The sequence below is a fragment of the Anolis sagrei genome, chromosome 12 (assembly GCF_037176765.1).
Source record: "Anolis sagrei isolate rAnoSag1 chromosome 12, rAnoSag1.mat, whole genome shotgun sequence".
Taxonomy (NCBI): Eukaryota; Metazoa; Chordata; class Lepidosauria; order Squamata; family Dactyloidae; genus Anolis; species Anolis sagrei.
The window spans coordinates 21,889,273-21,911,659 of NC_090032.1; the positions used below are offsets into that span (position 1 = coordinate 21,889,273).

General features: G+C 37.2%; 1 protein-coding gene across 1 annotated transcript; it reads left to right on the plus strand.

Moving 5' to 3' along the window:
• The first annotated feature begins 956 nt into the window (after positions 1 to 956).
• Positions 957 to 21,953, plus strand: PIAS3 (protein inhibitor of activated STAT 3). The gene is made up of 14 exons (XM_060757848.2): positions 957 to 1,064; positions 5,614 to 6,133; positions 10,011 to 10,095; positions 10,208 to 10,258; positions 10,347 to 10,437; positions 12,142 to 12,276; positions 13,657 to 13,762; positions 15,785 to 15,858; positions 15,959 to 16,119; positions 16,224 to 16,360; positions 18,162 to 18,336; positions 18,652 to 18,785; positions 19,803 to 19,840; positions 20,893 to 21,953. Exons 1-14 carry the CDS (start codon positions 1,041 to 1,043, stop codon positions 21,142 to 21,144), a joined length of 1,983 nt encoding a protein of 660 aa, XP_060613831.2. The 5' UTR covers positions 957 to 1,040; the 3' UTR covers positions 21,145 to 21,953.
• The last annotated feature ends 434 nt before the right edge of the window (positions 21,954 to 22,387 follow it).

Below are 22,387 nucleotides of genomic sequence, written 5' to 3' on the forward strand. Positions count from 1 at the left end.
CAACATTTTATTATTATTATTATTATTATTATTATTATTATGCTATTATCATCAATATTTTTATATTATTTCTCTAGTTATTATTATTATTTCCAATATTTTCTATTTATTATTTATTATTATTATTTCCAATATTTTCTATTATTTATTATTATTATTTCCAATATTTTCTATTATTTATTATTATGCTATTATTATTTCCAATATTTTCTATTATTTCTCTAGTTATTATTATTATCATCAATATTTTCTATTATTTCTCTAGTTATTATTATTATTTCCAATATTTTCTATTATTTATTATTATGCTATTATTATTAGCAATATTTTCTATTATTTCTCTAGTTTCTCCAACATTTAATAATAATTATAATTATTATGCTATTATTATCATCAATATTTTCTATTATTTCTCTAATTATTATCATCATCAATATTTTCTATTATTTATTTATTTATTATTATTATTTCCAATATTTTCTATTATTTCTCTAATTATTATTATCATCATCAATATTTTCTATTATTTATTATTATTATTATTTCCAATATTTTCTATTATTTATTTTTATTTTTATTCTTTCCAATATTTTCTATTATTTATTATTATTATTCTTTCAAGTATTTTCTATTATTTCTCTAGTTATTATTATTATTTCAAATATTTCTATTATTTCTCTAATTATTATTATTATTTCCAATAATTTCTATTATTTATTAATATTATTATTTCCAATATTTTCTATTATTTATTATTATTATCGTTCTTTCCAATATTTTCTATTATTTCTCCAGTTTCCCCAACATTTAGTAATAACTATTCCATCCTATTCTGCGTCTGCTGCGAGGGTTAGCTCTTTAGCGACGCTCCCTGGAGCTTCCCAAGCCGTTCTTTACCGAGGCTGCCTTCGGCCCCGCCCCTTTGTGGGCGTGGTTTCTGGAGGCCCCGCCCCCTCCTGCGTGGCTTTGGCTTCGGCTTCTTCTGCGCCTGCGCCTCAGCTTGGGAGTTTGCCTCCGCTCCCTAGCGAGGATGCCTCAAGATGGCGGAGGCGGCCGAGCTGAAGGTAGGCGGAAATCGGGGAGCGGGCTCCGAAAAAGGGAAAAAGCCGGCCTCGGGGGACCACGGGGGTGTCCCCAAAGGAAGCGGGGTGCCCGAAATATAGGGGGGCCCGGGAAGCCCGGCTCGGGGTGAAAAAGTACCGCCAAGGAGGCTTCGTGAGGGGAAGTAGGCCGCACAAGATGGCGGCGATTCGGGCTTGGGAGAGGGCGGAAGTGACGTCACGCAGGAGGAGGATCTCAAGGCAGAATGGTCAGGCTGATGTCAATAATATATAATAATAATGCCGTAAAATAAATATAATTATATTAATACAAGAATAACAGTATTTAATGTAGTATAGTTATAATAATTTTAATTAAAATAATATTAAATAGTAATGTAATATAATATTTATTAAATAATATTAAATAATAAAGTAATATAATAAGATTGATTAAAATGATATTAAATAGTAATGTAATAAATATAACATACTATAGTAATATAACTTAAAATATTAAATAATAAGGTAATATAATAATATTGATTAAAATGATATTAAATAGTAATGTAATATAATAAATATAATAAAATATAGTAATATAACTTAAAATATTAAATAATAATATAATATAATTAATATAATATAATATAGTAATATAACCCCTGCCCATCCTGGCTTCTGAAGGAGGCCAGAGGGGGATTGGCCGAGTGGGTGAAGGTGGTGGTTAATGCCTCCCTTCGGGAAGGCAGAATTCCAGCCAGCTTAAAGCAAGCTGTGATAAAACCGCTGTTGAAGAAACCATCATTGGACCCCACTCAATTTGACAACTTCCGGCCAGTTTCCAATCTCCCCTTTTTGGGCAAAGTCCTGGAACGTGTGGTGGCCTCACAACTCCAGGTATTCTTGAGAGACACGGATTATCTGGATCCGGCACAGTCTGGTTTCAGACCGGGACATGGTACCGAGACGGCCTTGGTCGCCTTAGTGGATGATCTGCGCCGGGAGCTCGACAGGGGGAGTGTGTCCCTGTTGGTGCTGCTGGACCTCTCAGCGGCCTTCGATACTGTTGACCACGTTATCCTTCTGGGACGCCTCGCGGGAATGGGTCTTGGAGGGACTGTTTTACGGTGGCTCCGGTCCTTCCTGGAGGGTCGCACCCAGAAGGTGTTATTGGGGGACACCTGTTCTACCTCACAACCTTTGTCTTGTGGGGTTCCACAGGGTTCAATACTATCCCCCATGCTGTTTAATATCTACATGAAGCTGTTGGGAGAGATCATCTGGAGGTTCGGGGTACAGTGCCATCTGTACGCGGATGATGCCCAACTCTGTCACTCCTTCCCACCTGCTACTAAGGAGGCTGTCCAGGTCCTGAACCGGTGTTTGGCCGCTGTGATGGTCTGGATGAGGGCGAACAAATTGAAATTAAATCCAGACAAGACAGAGGCACTCCTGGTCAGTCGCAAGGCCAAACAGGGCATAGGGTTACAGCCTGTGCTGGATGGGGTCACACTCCCCCTGAAGACACAGGTTCGCAGCTTGGGTGTGACCCTGGACTCATCGCTGAGCCTGGAACCCCAAGTTTCAGCGGTGACCAGGGGAGCATTCGCACAGCTTAGGCTCATGCGCCAGCTGCACCCGTACCTTGGGAAATCTGACTTGGCCACGGTAGTCCACGCTCTGGTTACATCCCGCTTAGATTACTGCAACGCTCTCTATGTGGGGTTGCCCTTGAAGACGGCCCAGAAGCTTCAATTGGTCCAACGCGCGGCAGCCATGTTACTAACAGGAGCGGGATGCAGGGAGCACACAACGCCCTTGTTGTACCAGCTCCAGTGGCTGCCGATTTGCTACTGGGCTCAATTCAAGGTGCTGGCATTGGCCTTTAAAGCCCTAAATGGTTCTGGCCCAAGATACCTATCTGACCGCATCTCGGCCTACGAGCCCACCAGGACTTTGAGATCGTCCGGGGAGGCCCTGCTCTCGATCCCGCCTGCCTCACAGGCACGCCTGGCGGAGACGAGAGACAGGGCCTTCTCGGTGGTGGCTCCTCGGCTGTGGAACGCCCTTCCCGTGGACATCAGACTGGCTCCTTCCCTAAAATAATAATACTGTAAATAATTGTAATTATATTAATATAATAACAGTATTTAATACAGTATAATTATAATAGTACTAAGGCAGAATGATGAGGTTGATGTAAATAATATTATAATAATAATATAACAATAATAATGTAATAATATAATAATATAGTAATATTATTAAAAATAATAATATTATATTATATAATAATATAATAATAAGGTAACAATAATAATGTAATAATAATATAGTAATGTTATTAAAATAATAATATAATTAAAATAATGATACAATAATAATATAACAGTAATAATATAATAATATAGTAATATTAAAAATAATAATATAATATAATTATATTACATAATAATATAATATTATAATAAAAATATATAACAATATAATTAAAATAATGATATAATAATATAACAATGATAATGTAACAATATAGTAATATTATTAAAATAATAATGTAATATTATTATAAAATATATAATAATATTATTAAAAATAATAATATAATAATATAATATAATGCCTCTAGACCATGGCCATATAGCCTGAAAAACCTACAACAACCCAATAATAATAATAATAATAATAATAATGCTGTAAAATAAATGTAATCATATTAATAGAAGAATAACAGTATTTAATATAGTATAATTATAATAATAAATAATACTAAATAGTAATGTAATATAATAATATTGATTAATATGATATTAAATAGTAATGTAATATAATAAATATAATATATAGTAATATAACTTAAAATATTAAATAATTTAGTAAATATAATATAATATAGTAATATAAAACATTAAATAAAATAATAAATATAATATAGTGATATAACTTAAAATATTAAATACTAATGTAATATAATAATATTGATTAAAATGATATTAAATAGTAATGTAATATAATAAATATAATATAATATAGTAATATAACTTAAAATATTAAATAGTAATGTAATATAATAATATAAGGCATGATAATAATAATAATGCTGTAAAATAAATGTAATCATATTAATAGAAGAATAACAGTATTTAATATAGTATAATTATAATAATACTAATTAAAATAATATTAAATAGTAATATAATATAATAATAATAATAATAATAATATTAAATGAAATGTAATGCAACAATTACAATGAAAACAAAATAATAAATAAAATAGAATGATTGTTTTAATAAAATAAATAATACTGTAAAATAAATGTAATTAGATCAATATAATAATAACAGTATTTAATATAGTATAATAATATTAAATAGTAATGTAATATAATAATATTAATTAAAATAATATTAAATAGTCATATAATATTATTTTTGTTGCTAACCCATAACTGTAATTTTGCTACTGTTACGAATCAGCATGTAATTATCTGATATGCAGGATGTATTTTCATTCCCTGCACCAAATATGGCACAAATACTTGATATGCCCAAATTTGAATATTGGTGGGGCTGATTTTTTCATTTGGGAGTTGTAATTACTGAGATTTACAGTTCATCTACATTCAAAAAGCATTCTGAACTCCACCAATGATGAAATAGGAACCAAACTTGGCACACAGAACTCCCATAACCAACAGAAAATACTGGAAAAGTTTGGTGGGCATTGACCTTGAGTTTTGGAGTTGTAGTTCACCTACATCCAGAGAGCACTGTGGACTCATGCAATGGTGGATCTGGACCAATCTTGATATGAATACTTAACATGCCCAAGTGTGAACAATGGTGGAGTTTGGGGAAAATAGACGTTGATGTTTGGGGGTTGTAGTTGCTGGAATTTATAGTTCACCTACAATCGAGCATTCTGAATTCCACCAATGATAGAATTGGGCCAAACTTCCCACGCAGAACCCCCATGACCAACAGAAAATACTGTTTTTTTCTGATGGTCTTTGGTGACCCCTCTGACACCCCCTTGCGACCCCCCCCCCCCCGGGGTCCCGACCCCAGGTTGAGAAACGCTCTAGATCTTCCAACATAGAATAATAATGCTATTATTTGCTATATTTCCTATTATTTCTCTAGGATCCTCTAGGTCAAACTACATTTAGTAGTAGTAATAATAATGTTATTATTAATGTTATTATTGGTTTTTTTGCAATATTTTTTGTTATTTCTCCAGATTATCCAACATTTAATAGTAGTAATAGTAATAATAATAATAATAATAATAATAATAATAATCTCTCCCTTCTGAGACAGAGACTTTCTGTATATATTCCATATTTCAACATTAATATTGAAATATCAGTATTTCTGTATATATTTCATATTTCAATATTAATGTCAAACATACGTAGTAAGATTTTACATAGGATTTGTTCTACTTTGGAAGAGTAAAGACAAATACCACTTAAGTAAAATAAACATTAAGTATTAAATAACGAATAACTTCAACATGGCAGCAACCTACCTGTTGACACGTGTCCTTTCCCTCTTTCTCCCGGCAGCACATGGTCATGAGCTTTAGGGTCTCGGAGCTGCAGGTGCTGCTGGGTTTTGCCGGTCGTAACAAGAGCGGGCGCAAGCATGAGCTGCTGACCAAAGCCCTCCAGCTGCTGAAGTCCGGCTGCAGCCCGGCCGTCCAGATGAAGATCAAGGAGCTCTACCGCCGCCGCTTCCCCCGCAAGATCCTCTCCCCCTCGGACCTCTCCATGCTCCACCTCCAGGCCGCCGCCGCCACTGCCTCAGCCTCCTCCTCCTCCTCCGCGGGGCAGATCCCCTCGGCCGCCGCGCTCACCCAGGGCGCCATGTGCCACCTCTCCTACGACGGGGGCCCCTCCGCGGGGGGCTCCTCGGGGGCCTTGCCGCCCGGCCTGCTGCCCCCGGTGCCCCTCCTGGGCCCCAAGCGCGAGGGGGACGGGGCCCCCCACCTTCCGCCCCCCGTCCACCCTGTCCACCCCGACGTCAAGATGCGCCGGCTGCCCTTCTACGACGTCTACGACGAGCTCATCAAGCCCACCACCCTGGGTGAGTCCTGCGGGTGGGGAGGGGACACCGCTATTATTGGGTTACTATGAGTTTTCAGAGCTCAACATTCTCACCTGACATTTCACTTATTATCATTATTATTATTATTATTACTACTACTACATTCTCACCTGACATTTCACTTATTATCATTATTATTATTATTATTACTACTACTACATTCTCACCTGACATTTCACTTATTATTACTACTACTACAGTCAGAACTGACCACGGAACAACAGACTGGTTCAAGATTGGGAAAGGCGTACGGCAAGGCTGCATCCTCTCACCCAACCTTTTTAACTTGTATGCAGAACACATCATGCGAGGATGTGCGGGGCTTGAGGAATGCAAAGCTGGGGTGAAAATTGCTGGAAGAAACATTAACAACCTCAGATATGCAGATGACACCACTCTGATGGCCGAAAGCGAGGAGGAGCTGAGGAGCCTTCTAATCAAGGTGAAAGAAGAAAGCGCAAAAGCCGGGTTGCAGCTAAACGTCAAAAAAACCAAAATTATGGCAACAAGAATGATTGACAACTGGAAAATAGAGGGAGAAACCGTGGAGGCCGTGACAGACTTTGTATTTCTAGGTGCAAAGATTACTGCAGATGCAGACTGTGGCCAGGAAATCAGAAGACGCTTACTTCTTGGGAGGAGAGCAATGTCCAGTCTCGATAAAATAGTAAAGAGTAGAGACATCAGACTGGCAACAAAGATCCGCCTAGTCAAAGCCATGGTATTCCCTGTAGTCACCTACGGATGTGAGAGCTGGACCTTAGGGAAGGCTGAGCGAAGGAAGATCGATGCTTTTGAGCTGTGGTGTTGGAGGAAAGTTCTGAGAGTGCCTTGGACTGCGAGAAGATCCAACCAGTCCATCCTCCAGGAAAGAAAGCCCGACTGCTCACTGGAGGGAAAGATACTAGAGACAAAGTTGAAGTACTTTGGCCACATCATGAGGAGACAGGAAAGCCTAGAGAAGACAATTATGCTGGGGAAAGTGGAAGGCAAAAGGAAGAGGGGCCGACCAAGGGCAAGATGGATGGATGGCATCCTTGAAGTGACTGGACTGACCTTGAAGGAGCTGGGGGTGGTAACGGCCGACAGGGAGCTCTGGCGTAGGCTGGTCCATGAGGTCACGAAGAGTCGGAGACGACTGAACGAAGGAACAACAACAACTACTACTACTACTATTTTATTACTATTACTATTATTATTGCTATTATTATTATTACTACTACAACATTCTCACCTGACATTTCACTTATTATTATTATTACTACTATTATTATTTTATTACTATTACTATTATTATTGCTGCTATTATTATTATTATTACTACTACTACTACTACAACATTCTCACCTGACATTTCACTTATTATTATTCTTATTCTTATTATTATTATTACTACTACTACATTCTCACCTGACATTTCACTTATTATTATTACTACTACTACTATTATTTTATTACTATTACTATTATTATTATTGCTATTATTATTATTATTATTATTATTATTATTACTACTACTACTACTACAACATTCTCACCTGACATTTCACTTATTATTATTACTACTACTACTATTATTATTTTATTACTATTACTATTATTATTGCTATTATTATTATTATTACTACTACTACTACAACATTCTCACCTGACATTTCACTTATTATTACTACTACTACTACTACTACTACTATTTTATTACTATTACTATTATTATTGCTATTATTATTATTATTATTACTACTACAACATTCTCACCTGACATTTCACTTATTATTATTACTACTACTACTACTACTACTACTATTTTATTACTATTGCTATTATTATTGCTATTATTATTACAAAATAATAGATTGCCATCTGTTGGGGGTGCTTTGTGATTTTCCTGCGTGACAGAATAAAAGGTTGGACTGGATGGCCCTGTGGTTATGTTATTATTATTATTATTATTACAAATGCTGAATGGGCATCTGTTGGGGGTACTTTTATTGTGCTGTCTCTGCATGACAGAATAAAGGAGGTTGGACTGGATGGCCCTGGGGTTGTATTATTATTATTAATTATTATTATTGCTGTTATTACTATTACAAGTGCTAGATGGCCATCTGTTGGGGGTGCTTTGATTGTGCTTTCCCTGCATGGCAGAATAAAGGACGTTGGACTGCATAGCCCTAGGGTTGTTTTTTTATTATTATTACTACTACTACTACTATTGTTATTACTGTTATTATCATTATTATTATTACAAATGCTAGATGGCCATCTGTTGGGGGTGCTTTGATTGTGCTTTTCCTGTGTGACAGAATAAATGAGGTTGGACTGGATGGCCCTGGGGTTGTATTATTATTATTATTGCTATTATTATTGCTATTATTACAAATGCTGGATGGCTATATGTTGGGGGTGCTTTGATTGTGCTTTTCCTGCCTGGCAGAATAATAGTGGGTTTGAGTGGGTGGGCTCTGGGGTCTTCCACTGAAATTCTCTTAAGCTTACGTTGCTTAAATATAATAATAATAATAATAATAATAATAATAATAACCAGATTTTTTCTCCAACAAGGAGACTCAAAGCGGCTTATGTTAAACACTAATAATGATAATTATTAGCATAATAATATTTTATTAAAAGTACATTATTGTTATCATTGCATTATATTAGAATTATATTAAAAACATAAAATATTATTTTATAAATAATTTTATATTATTTTATAAATACATATAAAATATTATTTATTAAAAGTACGTTATCATCATCGTGTGACATTATAACTGTCATTAAAAACAAAATATTATTAAATATAAATATATATATTATTTTATAAATAAATATAAAATACGTTATCATTATCTTTGTGTGACGTTATAATTAAAAACATATTAAAAACATAAAATGTTATCATTTTATAAATAATAATTATGTATTAAAAGTACGTTATATTATCGTCGTGTTACATTATAATTATATTAAAAACAAAATATTATTTGTTAAAAGTACGTTATAATTATCTTCGTGTTATGTTATAATTATATTAAAAACATAAAATGTTATAATTTTATAAATAATTTTATAAATATATATTATTTTATAAATAAATATAAAATATTTATTAATGTACGTTATTGTTATCATTGTGTGACGTTATAGTTATCATATTAAAACATAAAATGTTATTATTTTATAAATAATTTTAATAATTAAATATAAATAAATATTTATTATTTTATAAATAAATGTAAAATATTATTTATTAAAAGTACATTATTGTTATCATCGTGTGACGTTATAATTATCATATTAAAAACAGAAAATATTTTTTATAAATAATTTTATAAAGAAATATATATTATTTTATAAATGAATATAAAAAATTATTCATTAAAAGTATGTTATCATTATCATCATGTGATGTTATAATTATATTAAAAACAAAGTATTTTATAAATAATTTTATAATATATATTATTTTATAAATACATATAATATATTATTCATTAAAAGTACGTTATCATCATAGTGTGATGTTATCATTATATTAAAAACAAAATATTATTTTATAAATAATTTTATAAAGAAATATAATTCTATAAATGAATATAAAATATTATTTATTAAAAGTACGTTATCATTATCATCGTGTGACATTATCATTATCCTATTAAAAACATAAAATATTATTATTAATATATTTAAAAATACAATGCAACTGTTTAGTTTGTTCCTGACACGATAAATCAAAGTGCGATGGTGACGATGTTATGAGCCACGTTGTTTCACAATTAAGAGAGAAAAGTGGCGTATCAATGAATATATTAATAATAATAATAAATATTTATTTTAATATTTGCAGCGTCGGTGAACAGCCAGCGCTTCGAGGAGGCCCACTTCACCTTCGCCTTGACCCCTCAACAGGTACAGCAGATCCTCACCTCTCGGTAAGAGGAACAGCTTCCTGTTTCCCGTGTCGTTTTCCTCCCCGCTTCCGGTTGTTTGGATGATGTTTTCTCGGCCTTTCCCTGACTCCTCCCCTTCCTTTTCCCCTTCCAGCGACATCTTACCTGGCGCCAAATGCGACTACACCGTGCAGGTACAATTGAGGTAAGGACGCCGGAGATTCGGCCATCTTTGGGGATGGAAAGGTGACCCTTCCTCCTCCTCTTCCTCCTCGACATATTTCCTCTTCCAGGTTTTGTTTGTGCGAAACCAGCTGCCCGCAAGAGGACTACTACCCTCCCAATTTGTTTGTCAAAATCAATGGGAAGCTCTGCCCTCTCCCAGTAAGTGAACCCTGCCATCAACATTCATTATTATTATTATTATTATTATTATCTGCTTTTCTCTCTTAATTGTTAACCAAAGTGACTCACAACTTCATCATCATCATTATTCTGCTTCTATCTCCTGATCGTGAAGCAAAGCAGTTCAAAACATTATTATTATTATTATCATCATTATTATTTTCTTCTATCTCTTAATTGTGAAGCAAAGCAGCTCAAAACATTATTATTATTATTATATTCATTTACATGTCATGGTCACCATTGCACTTTGATCTCTTGATTGTGAAGCAAAGCAGCTCACAGTATTATTAATAATAATAATATATTGATTGATATGCCACTTTTCTCCCTTAATTGTGAAATAACGTGGCTCATAACATCGTCACCATCGCACTTTGATCTCTTGATTGTGAAGTAAGGTAGCTCACATTATTATTATTAATAATATATTCATTGATATGCCACTTTTCTCTCTTAATTGAGAAGCAAAGTGGCTCATAACATCGTCACCATTGCACTTTGATCTCTTGATTGTGAAGTAAGGCAGCTCACATTATTATTAATATATTCATTGATATGCCACTTTTCTCTCTTAATTGTGACATAACGTGGCTCATAACATCGTCACCATCGCACTTTGATCTCTTGATTGTGAAGTAAGGCAGCTCACATTATATTATTATTATTAATAATAATATATTCATTGATACACCACTTTTCTCTCTTAATTGAGAAGCAAAGCAGCTCACATTATTATTATTATTATTATTATTATTATTATTATTATATTAATTGATATGCCACTTTTCTCTCTTAATTGTGAAATAACGTGGCTCATAACATCGTCACCATCGCACTTTGATCTCTTGATTGTGAAGCAAGGCAGCTCACATTATTATTATTATTATTATTATTATTAATATATTCATTGATACACCACTTTTCTCTCTTAATTGAGAAGCAAAGCAGCTCACATTATTAATATTATTATTATATTCATTGATACGCCACTTTTCTCTCTTAATTGTGACATAACGTGGCTCATAACATCATCACCATCGCACTTTGATCTCTTGATTGTGAAGCAAGGCAGCTCACACTATTAATAATAATAATAATAATAATAATATATTCATTGATACACCACTTTTCTCTCTTAATTGAAAAGCAAAGCAGCTCTCATTATTATTATTTATTTTATATATATATATATATATATTCATTGATACGCCACTTTTCTCTCTTAATTGTGAAGCAAAGTGGCTCATAACATCACCACCATCGCACTTTGATCTCTTGATTGTGAAGCAAGGCAGCTCACATTATTATTAATATATTGATTGATACGCCACTTTTCTCTTTAATTGTGAAGCAAAGTGGCTCATAACATCGTCACCATCGCACTTTGATCTCTTGATTGTGAAGTAAGGCAGCTCACAACTATTATTATTATTATATCAACCAATTCTTTTTCACTTGACACCCCCGCTTTCATCTTGTAATTTAATCCCATTATATACCAAATTTATTATTTATTAATGATTACAAGGGTTTCAGGATAGTGGTCAGTGTCTGTTTGTGTATTTTTTGTCTTTGTCGATCTACCGTCAGTGGACTGATTTGTAAACAGACCACTGCAATACACCATTTGGAAACCTAAAGGTGCCCGCCAATCACAACAGAATGCCATCTCGTTTGCAGGGCTACCTTCCTCCCACCAAGAACGGGGCGGAGCCCAAGCGCCCCAGCCGGCCCATCAACATCACCCCGCAGGTCCGGCTTTCGGCCACCGTGCCCAATACCATCGTGGTCAACTGGTCCTCCGAATTCGGCAGGGTGAGCTGTGTACAAATTGTCAGGATTAATTTAGACTAGCTGTCCCCTGCCAGGCGTTGCTGTGGCCCAGTCTGTTGATCTGGAAAATAAAATAACGAGAAAGTGTTGGTTTCCAATTATATGTAATTTCTTTCTGCTTGTGGGTAAACAGTATTTCTTGCTATTTCTTTGTCAGTGTTGATGTGGAGATGGTCTGGTTTGCTTACTCTGGAACATGTGACATATAATTGTCCTTCTTTAGGGGTCCTTTTCAAATCTATGATACTATATCTGTGTGTATTTGAATAATATCTATCTATCTATCTCTATGGCTGAATGGCTCTTTGTCGGGAGGACTTTGATTACGTTTTCTTGCCCTGGTGAAGGTAGTTGGACTGGATGACCTTAAGTATTTTCTGTTGGTCATGGGGGTTCTGTGTGGGAGGTTTGGCCCAATTATGTCGTTCGTAGGGTTCAGAATGCTCTTTGATTGTAGGTGAACTGTGAATCCCAGTGACTACAACTCCCAGATGTCAAGGTCTATTTCCCCCAAATGCCATCTGTGTTCATATTTGGGCGTATTGAGTGATTGTGCCAAGTTTACTCCAGATCCATCATTGTTTGAGTCCATAGTGCTCTCTGGATGTAGGTGAACTACAACTCCCCAACTCAAGGACTATACCCACCAAACCCTTCCAGTATTTTCTGTTGGCCATGGGAGTTCTGTGTGCCAAGTTTGGTTCAATTCCATCATTGATGGAGTTCAGAATGCTCTTTGATTGTAGGTGAACTATAAATCCCAGCAACTACAACTCCCAAATGACAAAATCGTAATTTTTTGAGTGATGGTCACTCCTTGTGTAGTGAGACGTTTTGTTGCCAAATTTGGTGTGATTCCGTTCATTGGTTCTTTTGTTTTTAAGGAACTAATTATGCACAGAGCATTTTTATATATATAGATGTATGTGTGTTTTCAAATGTGTTTCTATGTAATTTCAAGATGGAGTCTCCTGTGTGTTAGAAATTGCTATGCAGAATGTCCATGAGGCTGTGATTAAGTAACCTTGAGAGAAATGAGATAATGTCTGCTCTAGCTGGGAACAGAAGGGAGTCACCCGTCTCAGCCAGAGAGAGATAAGCAGGTGTGCAGAGAGACTTTCGGTTTTCCACTAGTTCCTGTTTGTAGCTCGCTGTGTTAAGACGTGTGTTTGATGTACTTAATAAAACTTAGTTTCTTTTGCAACTGTAAGCCTGCAGAGTCCTTATTTCGCATCACAAAGTGTCTGTTGATCTAGCAATCCTTCTGCTGCGCACCCCCAAACTCTGACACAAATTAGGTATATAATTATATTATTTATCTGGCTCTGAATATGTAAACAACCCCCTTTTGCTTCTCTCCAGAATTACTCCATCTCGGTTTACTTGGTGAAGCAGCTGACGTCGGTGACGCTGCTGCAGAAGCTGCGGGCCAAAGGCATCCGGAACCCAGACCACTCGCGAGCCCTGAGTACGTATTATTATTATTATTATTATTATTATTATTATTAATATTATTGCTATTACTATTTACCTGACATCTACCAATTTCCATGGGTGCCAGTTAACTAACAGTCTACATTGTTGTTGTTGTTATTGTTATGGAATCTACCAATCCCCATGGGTGTTGAGATTCTGTTTTGTTGTTGTTGTTGTTGTTGCTATAATTATTATGGCATCTACCAATCTCAGTGGGTATCATAGGTTAACTGAGAGTCTACTTTAATGTTGCTGTTGTTGTTATGGCATTTACCAATCCCAATGGGTGCCATAGGTTAAATTAGAGTCTATTATTATTACATTATTGTTATTATTATTATTATTATGGCATTAACCAATCCCAATGGGTGTCATAGGTTTAAAAAGTCTATTATTATTATTATTAATATTATTATTATTATTATTATGGCATTTACCAATTTCAATGGGTGTCATAGGTTAAATTAGAGTCTATTATTATTATTATTATTATTACATTATTATTATTATTATTATGGCATTTACCAATTTCAATGGGTGTCATAGGTTAAATTAGAGTCTATTATTATTATTATTATTATTATTACATTATTATTATTATTATTATTATTATGGCATTAACCAATCCCAATGGGTGTCATAGGTTTAAAAAGTCTATTATTATTATTATTATGATTATTATTATTATTATTATTATTATGGCATTTACCAATTTCAATGGGTGTCATAGGTTAAATTAGAGTCTATTATTATTATTATTATTATTATTATTATGGCATTAACCAATCCCAATGGGTGTCATAGGTTTAAAGTCTATTATTATTATTATTATTATTATTATTATTATTATGGCATTTACCAATTTCAATGGGTGTCATAGGTTAAATTAGAGTCTATTATTATTATTATTATTACATTATTATTATTATTATTATGGCATTTACCAATTTCAATGGGTGTCATAGGTTAAATTAGAGTCTATTATTATTATTATTATTATTATTACATTATTATTATTATTATTATTATTATGGCATTAACCAATCCCAATGGGTGTCATAGGTTTAAAAAGTCTATTATTATTATTATTATGATTATGATTATTATTATTATTATGGCATTTACCAATTTCAATGGGTGTCATAGGTTAAATTAGAGTCTATTATTATTATTATTATTATTATTATTATGGCATTAACCAATCCCAATGGGTGTCATAGGTTTAAAGTCTATTATTATTATTATTATTATTATTATTATTATTATTATGGCATTTACCAATTTCAATGGGTGTCATAGGTTAAATGAGAGTCTATTATTATTATTATTATTATTATTATTATTATTATTATTATTATTATGGCCAATCCCAATGGCTGTCATAGGTTAAATGAGAGTCTATTATTATTACATTATTATTATTATTATTATTATTATTATTATTATTATTATATCTGCTAATCCCAATAGCTGCCATAGATTAAATGAGAGCCTACTTTATTGTTATTGTCATTATTATTGTCATTATTACTACTACTACTACTATTATTATTATTATTATTATTATGGGGCTCTATGGTTCTGCTGAGCCTACCAATGGAGAGGGCCCCTGTTTTTTTAAAGCATGGTGGTTGTTAATATTATCAATTATTATTATTATTATTAAACTTTATTTGTACCCCGCTAGCATCTCCCAAAGGACTCGATGCGGCTTGCAAAGACCAAGGCCTCAACATAACAACAACAAACAATAACAATGCAAGCAAATTAAAAACATAAGCAATAAGACAACAAAACATGACACTATTACACAATAAAATCAGGGCCGAGCCAATGATGGGTACAAGTTAAAAATGCTGGGTGGTGTTGTTGCTGCTATTATTATTATTATTATTATTATTATTATTATTATTATTGGGGCCCTATGGTTCTTTTGTGGCTACCAATGGAGAGGGCCTCTTATTTTTTTCAGAGCAAGGTGGTGGTTGTTACTATAATAATATTCCCCTTTCAGTCAAAGAGAAACTGACGGCCGATCCTGACAGTGAGATCGCGACCACCAGCTTGCGGGTGTCCCTCATGTGCCCGGTGAGTCTAGTTTCCCGTCCGTGGGTCAGTAATTGGCCCCATCTCGGGGGGGGGGGGTCCCGACCGCCTCCTTTCCCCCTCCTGACCCTCTCCTTTGCAGCTGGGCAAGATGCGCCTGATCGTCCCCTGCCGGGCCTTCACCTGCACCCACCTGCAGTGCTTCGACGCGGCCCTTTACCTCCAGATGAACGAGAAGAAGCCCACCTGGACCTGCCCCGTCTGCGACAAGAAGGCGCCCTACGAGACCCTCATCATCGACGGGTGAGGGGTTGGCTCGGAAGGGGTGCGGCGTCTCGTTATCGTTCTCGACCCGGGTCTGTTTGGACCCTTTGCTCATTTGACCGTTGTCCTCCCCGAATCCGCAGCTTGTTCATGGAGATCCTGAACTCAGTCACGGACTGCGACGAGATCCAGTTCATGGAGGACGGCTCCTGGTGCCCCATGAAGCCCAAGAAGGAGAACCAGGAGCTCTGCCAGCCCTCCGCCTACAACGGGGTGGAAGGTAGGAGGTCAACGCCTGTCCGGGAGATTAGGAAATAAAGAGACGAGAGATATTGGGGCGGGCGGTGGGCCACAACGCTTTTGGTGCATGGACCGGGACACGAGAAAATGGTTTCCCTTTCAGACCTCCTGTTTCCAATTGGAAGACGCAGGTTCGCAGCTTGGGAGTGATCCTGGACTCGCCGCTGAGCCTGGAACCCCAGGTCTCGGCGGTGGCCGGGAGAGCTTTTGCGCAATTAAAACTTGTGCACCAGTTGCGCCCGTACCTTGGGAAGTCCGATCTGGCCACGGTGGTCCATGCTCTTGTTACATCCCAAATAGACTACTGCAACGCGCTCTACGTGGGGTTGCCCTTGAAGACTGTTCGGAAACTTCAACTAGTCCAGCGAGCGGCAGCCAGGATGCTCACTGGAGCGACATACAGGGAGCATACCACCCCCCTGTTGTGCCAGCTCCACTGGCTGCCGGTTCAATTCTGAGCACAATTCAAGGTGCTGGTTTTAACCTACAAAACCCTATACGGTTCTGGTCCAATGTATCTGTCCGAACGTATCTCCCTTTACGTACCACCTCGGAGTTTGAGATCATCTGGGGAGGCCCTGCTCTCGACCCCACCACTCTCACAAGTGAGGCTGGTGGGGACGAGAAGCAGGGCTTTCTCAGTGGTGGCCCCTCACCTGTGGAACTCACTCCCGGGGGAAATCAGAACATCACCATCCCTCCTCTCCTTCAGGAGGAGGGTGAAGACATGGTTGTGGAACCAGGCCTTTGGGCAACCAGGCAATTAAATAAGACAACTAAGTAAGACAATCAGATGTGTAAGAGCAGCAGGACTGTCGAAATGGAATCAAAACAGATCTTTGAGTTAGTGCACACTGATGGGTAGGAGGAAGAACTAGGTTTGTATGTTTTATTGATTTTATCATTTTATTGATTTTATTGGGATATGGCTGAATTGTGGGAACTTGAATTGTTGTACTTTTGTGATGATTGTTTGTGTGGCAGGCGTCTAAGTGCGCCTTGCAGCTGTAAGCCGCCCTGGGTCCCCTTCGGGGTGAGAAATGACCCACTCTGCATTCTGGTCAGGTCTGGGGGAGAACAAACTATGGGTGATGGGACTTGCAGTACCTTAACTCACTTTCTGAGACCACTGTGACCCTCATCCAATGACTGATCAGGACCAAACTTGGCACACAGGGCCCCCATGACCCTCTTTACGTCTTCGTGAGGATTGGGGGAGGTGGACCACGGATTATGGGATTTGTAGTACTTTCAAACAGTTTGGTTCCCATGGATCACTGTGGCCCCCAACAAACACCAATAAACACCAAACTTGGCACACAGAGCCCCCATGACCCACTCTGCATTCTGGTCAGGTCTGGGGGAGAACAGACTATGGATGATGGGACTTGCAGTACCTTAACTCACTTTCTGAGACCACTGTGACCCTCATCCAATGACTGATCAGGACCAAACTTGGCACACAGGGCCCCCATGACCCACTCTACATCCAGGTGCTGTTTGGAGGAGGGTGGACCATTCACGATGGGATTCGCAGTACCTTCACTTATTGATAACTGATAAAGAACACCTTTGCCACACAATGCCTTTCTCAAATAACCCGGGCAGCGCTGGGTCCTCAAGCTAGTAATAAACAAATCTAATGGAGGCTCGGCCATCCCAGAATCCTGAGCTACATCACTCTCCTATCCAAAATCCCCAATCTGCAGGATCTTGGTCATTTGACCTCAGGGAATGAGACAATCGCAGGCTGTCCCACAACTCTTTTCCATCCTTCCCAGCGTCCCTGTACGCCGTGGGTTCGGAGGGGAAGGCGCTGGGCGAGAGCAAGAAGAAAGTGGAGGTCATCGACCTGACACTGGACAGCTCCTCGGACGACGACGAGGAGGAGCCTCCCGCCAAGAAGCAGGGCCCCCTCACTACAGCCGCCGTCCCCTCGGCCCCGGGGACCAAGGGGTAAGGACACGGACGGGGTTCGAATCCTGGGCAGGTCACATTCTCTCCGCTTCGGGGGACGGCAAGGAAACCCCTCAAGTAAAAAAAAAATCACTCCCATTGAATCAACTGTTCCATGACATTAAAAAAATCTAATATTATTATCTGGTTATGCAGATAAATTACTACAATTTTCCCTTTTTCCCAGAAACAGTTATTCCTCTGCTCCTTATATTATTTTCTTTGTTCAATCATTAATATTGTTTGATTTAATTCCTTATATCCTTTGGCCTTCCGTGCTGGGCCTGACGCCCCTCCCATTTCGTCCCTTCCCAGGGTCCTTAGCGGCGAAGCTCCACCCCCTTCCGTCTTGCGCAGCCCCCCGATGAGCAACGTGGGCGGTGACTTCCTGTCCAGCCTGCCCCTCCCGGACTACCACCCCTCCTACCAGGTGCCCTCCGACATCCAAGGTAAGGCGGGTCTCCTGTCACCAACAGGAAGGTGTCAGGTAGCGAAAGGCTGCGTTAGATAGGAATGCATTGGGAAAATACAATTCTAATCGACATGTGTTCCCAGCTCAGTCCACGGAAGGGTTAAGAAAAGTAGAGATGAAATCTCTGCAAACTGTGACCAAGACTCTGCAGAGTTCCTCTTTGCCATGTGGCCAGAGCTCAAGTGGGCTTATTTAAGGTCATCGGGGAAATCTCTGCAAACTCTGACCAAGACTCTGCAGTGTGCTTACTCTCTGCCAACTGCAGACCTGTAAATACTTGTATGTAGCAATGGCTGAGGAATCAACCTCCAGAGGAGTTTGGGTGGAAGCCAGAGCTCAAGTGGGCTTATTCCAGGTCAGAGGCTGGGATATGAAATCTCTGCAAACTCTGACCAAGACTCTGTAGCATTTCCTCTTTGCCATGCGGTCAGAGCTCAAGTGGCCTTACTCCAGGTCAGAGGCTGGGATAGGAAATCTCTGCTAACTCTGACCAAGACTCTGCAGGGTTTCCTCTTTGCCATGCAGCCAGAGATCAAGATGGCTTATTCCAGGTCAGAGGGTGGGATAGGAAATCTCTGCTGACTGTGACCAAGACTCTGCAGCATTTCCTCTTTGCCATGTGGTCGAGCTCAAGTGGGTTTATTTAAGATCAGAGGTTGGGATATGAAATCTCTGCAAACTGTGACCAAGACTCTGCAGCATTTCCTCTTTGCCATGTGGCCAGAGATCAAGACGGCTTATTCCAGGTCAGAGGGTGGGATAGGAAATCTCTGCTAACCCTGACCAAGACTCTGCGATGGGCTTGTTCTCTGCCAACTGCAGACCTGGAAATAGTTGTATGTAGCAACAGCTGAAGAATCAACCTCCAAATGAGTTTAGATGGAAGCCAGGGCTCAAGTGTGCTTATTCCAGGTCAAAGGCTGGGATAGGAAATCTCTGCAAACTCTGACCAAGACTCTGCAGCATTTTATTATTTTTCACCTTTTTTTTCCAGGTTTGGATTTGTTCCCATTCCTTCAAAGCGAAAACCAGGTACATCTCCTTCCTGGACATCCTTATAATTTCATACTAATTTAATACTTTAACACTAACACTGTGCTGTGCTAATCATATAATACCTTCTATACAATATAATATTGATAATATTATAATGTAATAATAATAATATTATAATGTAATAACAATATAATAATTCTATATTTTATTTTTAAATGTAATATTACTAATAATATTGCAGTATAGTGGTATAGTACAACATACTAATATCTAATATTAATGTTGTGCTATGCTAATCTATATATATAAAAATGCTCCGTGCGTCATGAGTGCCTTAAAAACAAAAGAGCCAACGAACGAAATCACACCAAACATGGCAACAAAAGTCTTGCAATACAAGGAGTGACCATCACTCATGATTTTGTCATTTGGGAGTTGTAGTTGCTGGGATTTATAGTTCACCTACAATCAAAGAGCATTCCGAACCCCACAAACGAGAGAATTGGGGCAAACTTCTCACACACATAGGAGATGGGTAATACATTTATTATTATTGTTATTATTATTATTATTATTACACGTGCCTGCATGTGTATGCCTCACATGCCAGCCATAGATGCAGGCAAAACGTCAGGAGAGAATGCTTCCGGAACATGGCCAGGCAGCCCAGAAAACACGCAACAACCCAGTGACTGGCCGTAAAAGCTTTCAGCAATACAATATTTATTTATTTACATTATTATTATTATTATTATTATATACATTATTATATACATTATTATATAAATTTATATTATTATAATAATAATAGCAGAAATTCTAGTAGCCATCCAGCCTTTGCAATAATAATAATAACAACAACAAAGCACCCCCCAACAGATGGACACCCAGCCTTTTTATAATAATAGCAGTATTATAAAAATATAATAAATTTATATACATTTATATACATTTATATATATATAAAATAATAATAATAATAATAGTAGTAGAGGCTCCGTGGAGCGCCCTTTGAGAGCCGCTGTTGTGCCTAACGGAGCCTTGTGTTGGGGTCCCTCTCGCTCACGGGGCGCTCTGTCTCCTTCCAGCCGCACTACAGCCCTTCGGTGATCACGTCTCTGGACGACCAGGACAGCCTGAGCCACTTTTTCCAGTACCGTGGGGCCTCCCCGCACTTCATGGGCCCGCTGGCCCCCGTGGTGGTCAGTTCCCACGCGGCTCCGGCCAACGGGCGCCTGACCAACATGGTCTCCTCCTCCTCCTCGCCCTCGGCCGCCCACCGGCCCCACAGCCCCCCCGCCTTGACCGCCTGCCGGCCGGACATCATCTCCCTAGACTGAATGGACATCGGCGGGGTCATCGGATGCATCACGTCGCAGCTCGTTCCCCGTTTGGCTTTGGAGATCTGTCTTATCGCTTCGGATTGGAACTTCGTCTTGGATTCATTCGATTTCGTTCCGAATTTTTTTCTGCTCTGTGGATTAATTCGTCTCGGTTTTTTCTCGCGTGTTTTTGTGGCGTAACATCAAACAAAGACCTCAAACCACAGAAATACGGCTTTGCTCTTGGCTTTCTGGATCAATTCGATTCGTCCAGGACGTGGAAGTTTTCCGTCTATTTGAATTTTTTCTCTCTGCTAACTGTGACCAAGACTCTGCATTTTCCCCCTTCGGCGTAACGTCCAGTGAATTCCACCGAATTTTTATTTTTTTTAAAGATTCATTTGTTGCTTTTGGAGAAATATCAAATGAATTACCCCCCAAAAAAACACTGAAATATGGCTTTGGTTTTGGACGTTTGCTTTATGGATTAATTCGATTTCATCCAGGATGTGGGAATATTTGGATTTTTTTCAAGCTATTTTTTCCCCGGCGCAACACCCAATGAATTCCACCAAAATGAGGATTTGTACTTGGATTATCCATCTGATTTTAAGATTCATTGGTTGCTATTTTTCGGGGGAAACATCAAAACAATTACCCCCAAAAACACCTTTGAAATATGGTTTTGGGCTTCCCTTTGCTCTAATAATGATATTAATTATGAATAATATTATTAATATTCTTAAATATCAATATCAAGCAATATTAATGATTAATATTAATTAATATTACTATTTAATATTATTTATTATTATGCTTTGAAAGGAGTTGACCTTGTGATTATTGTTACAAATATCAATATTATTAATATTAATATTAACTATTCATATCAATTAATATTTATTTATATTGATAATTAATATTACTATTTAATCTTATTTATTATTATGCATTAAAAGGAGTTGACCTTGTGATTATTGTTACAAGTATCAATATTAATATTAATTATTAATATCATCGATATTTATATTAATAATTAATATTATTATTTAATCTTATTTATTATTATGCATTAAAAGGAGTCGACCCTGTGATTATTTTTACAAATATCAATATTATTAATATTAGTATTAATTATTAATATCATCAATTAATATTCATTTATATTAATAATTAATATTACTATTTAATATTATTTATTATTATGCCTTAAAAGGAGTCGACCCTGTGATTATTGTTACAAATATCAATATCATTAATA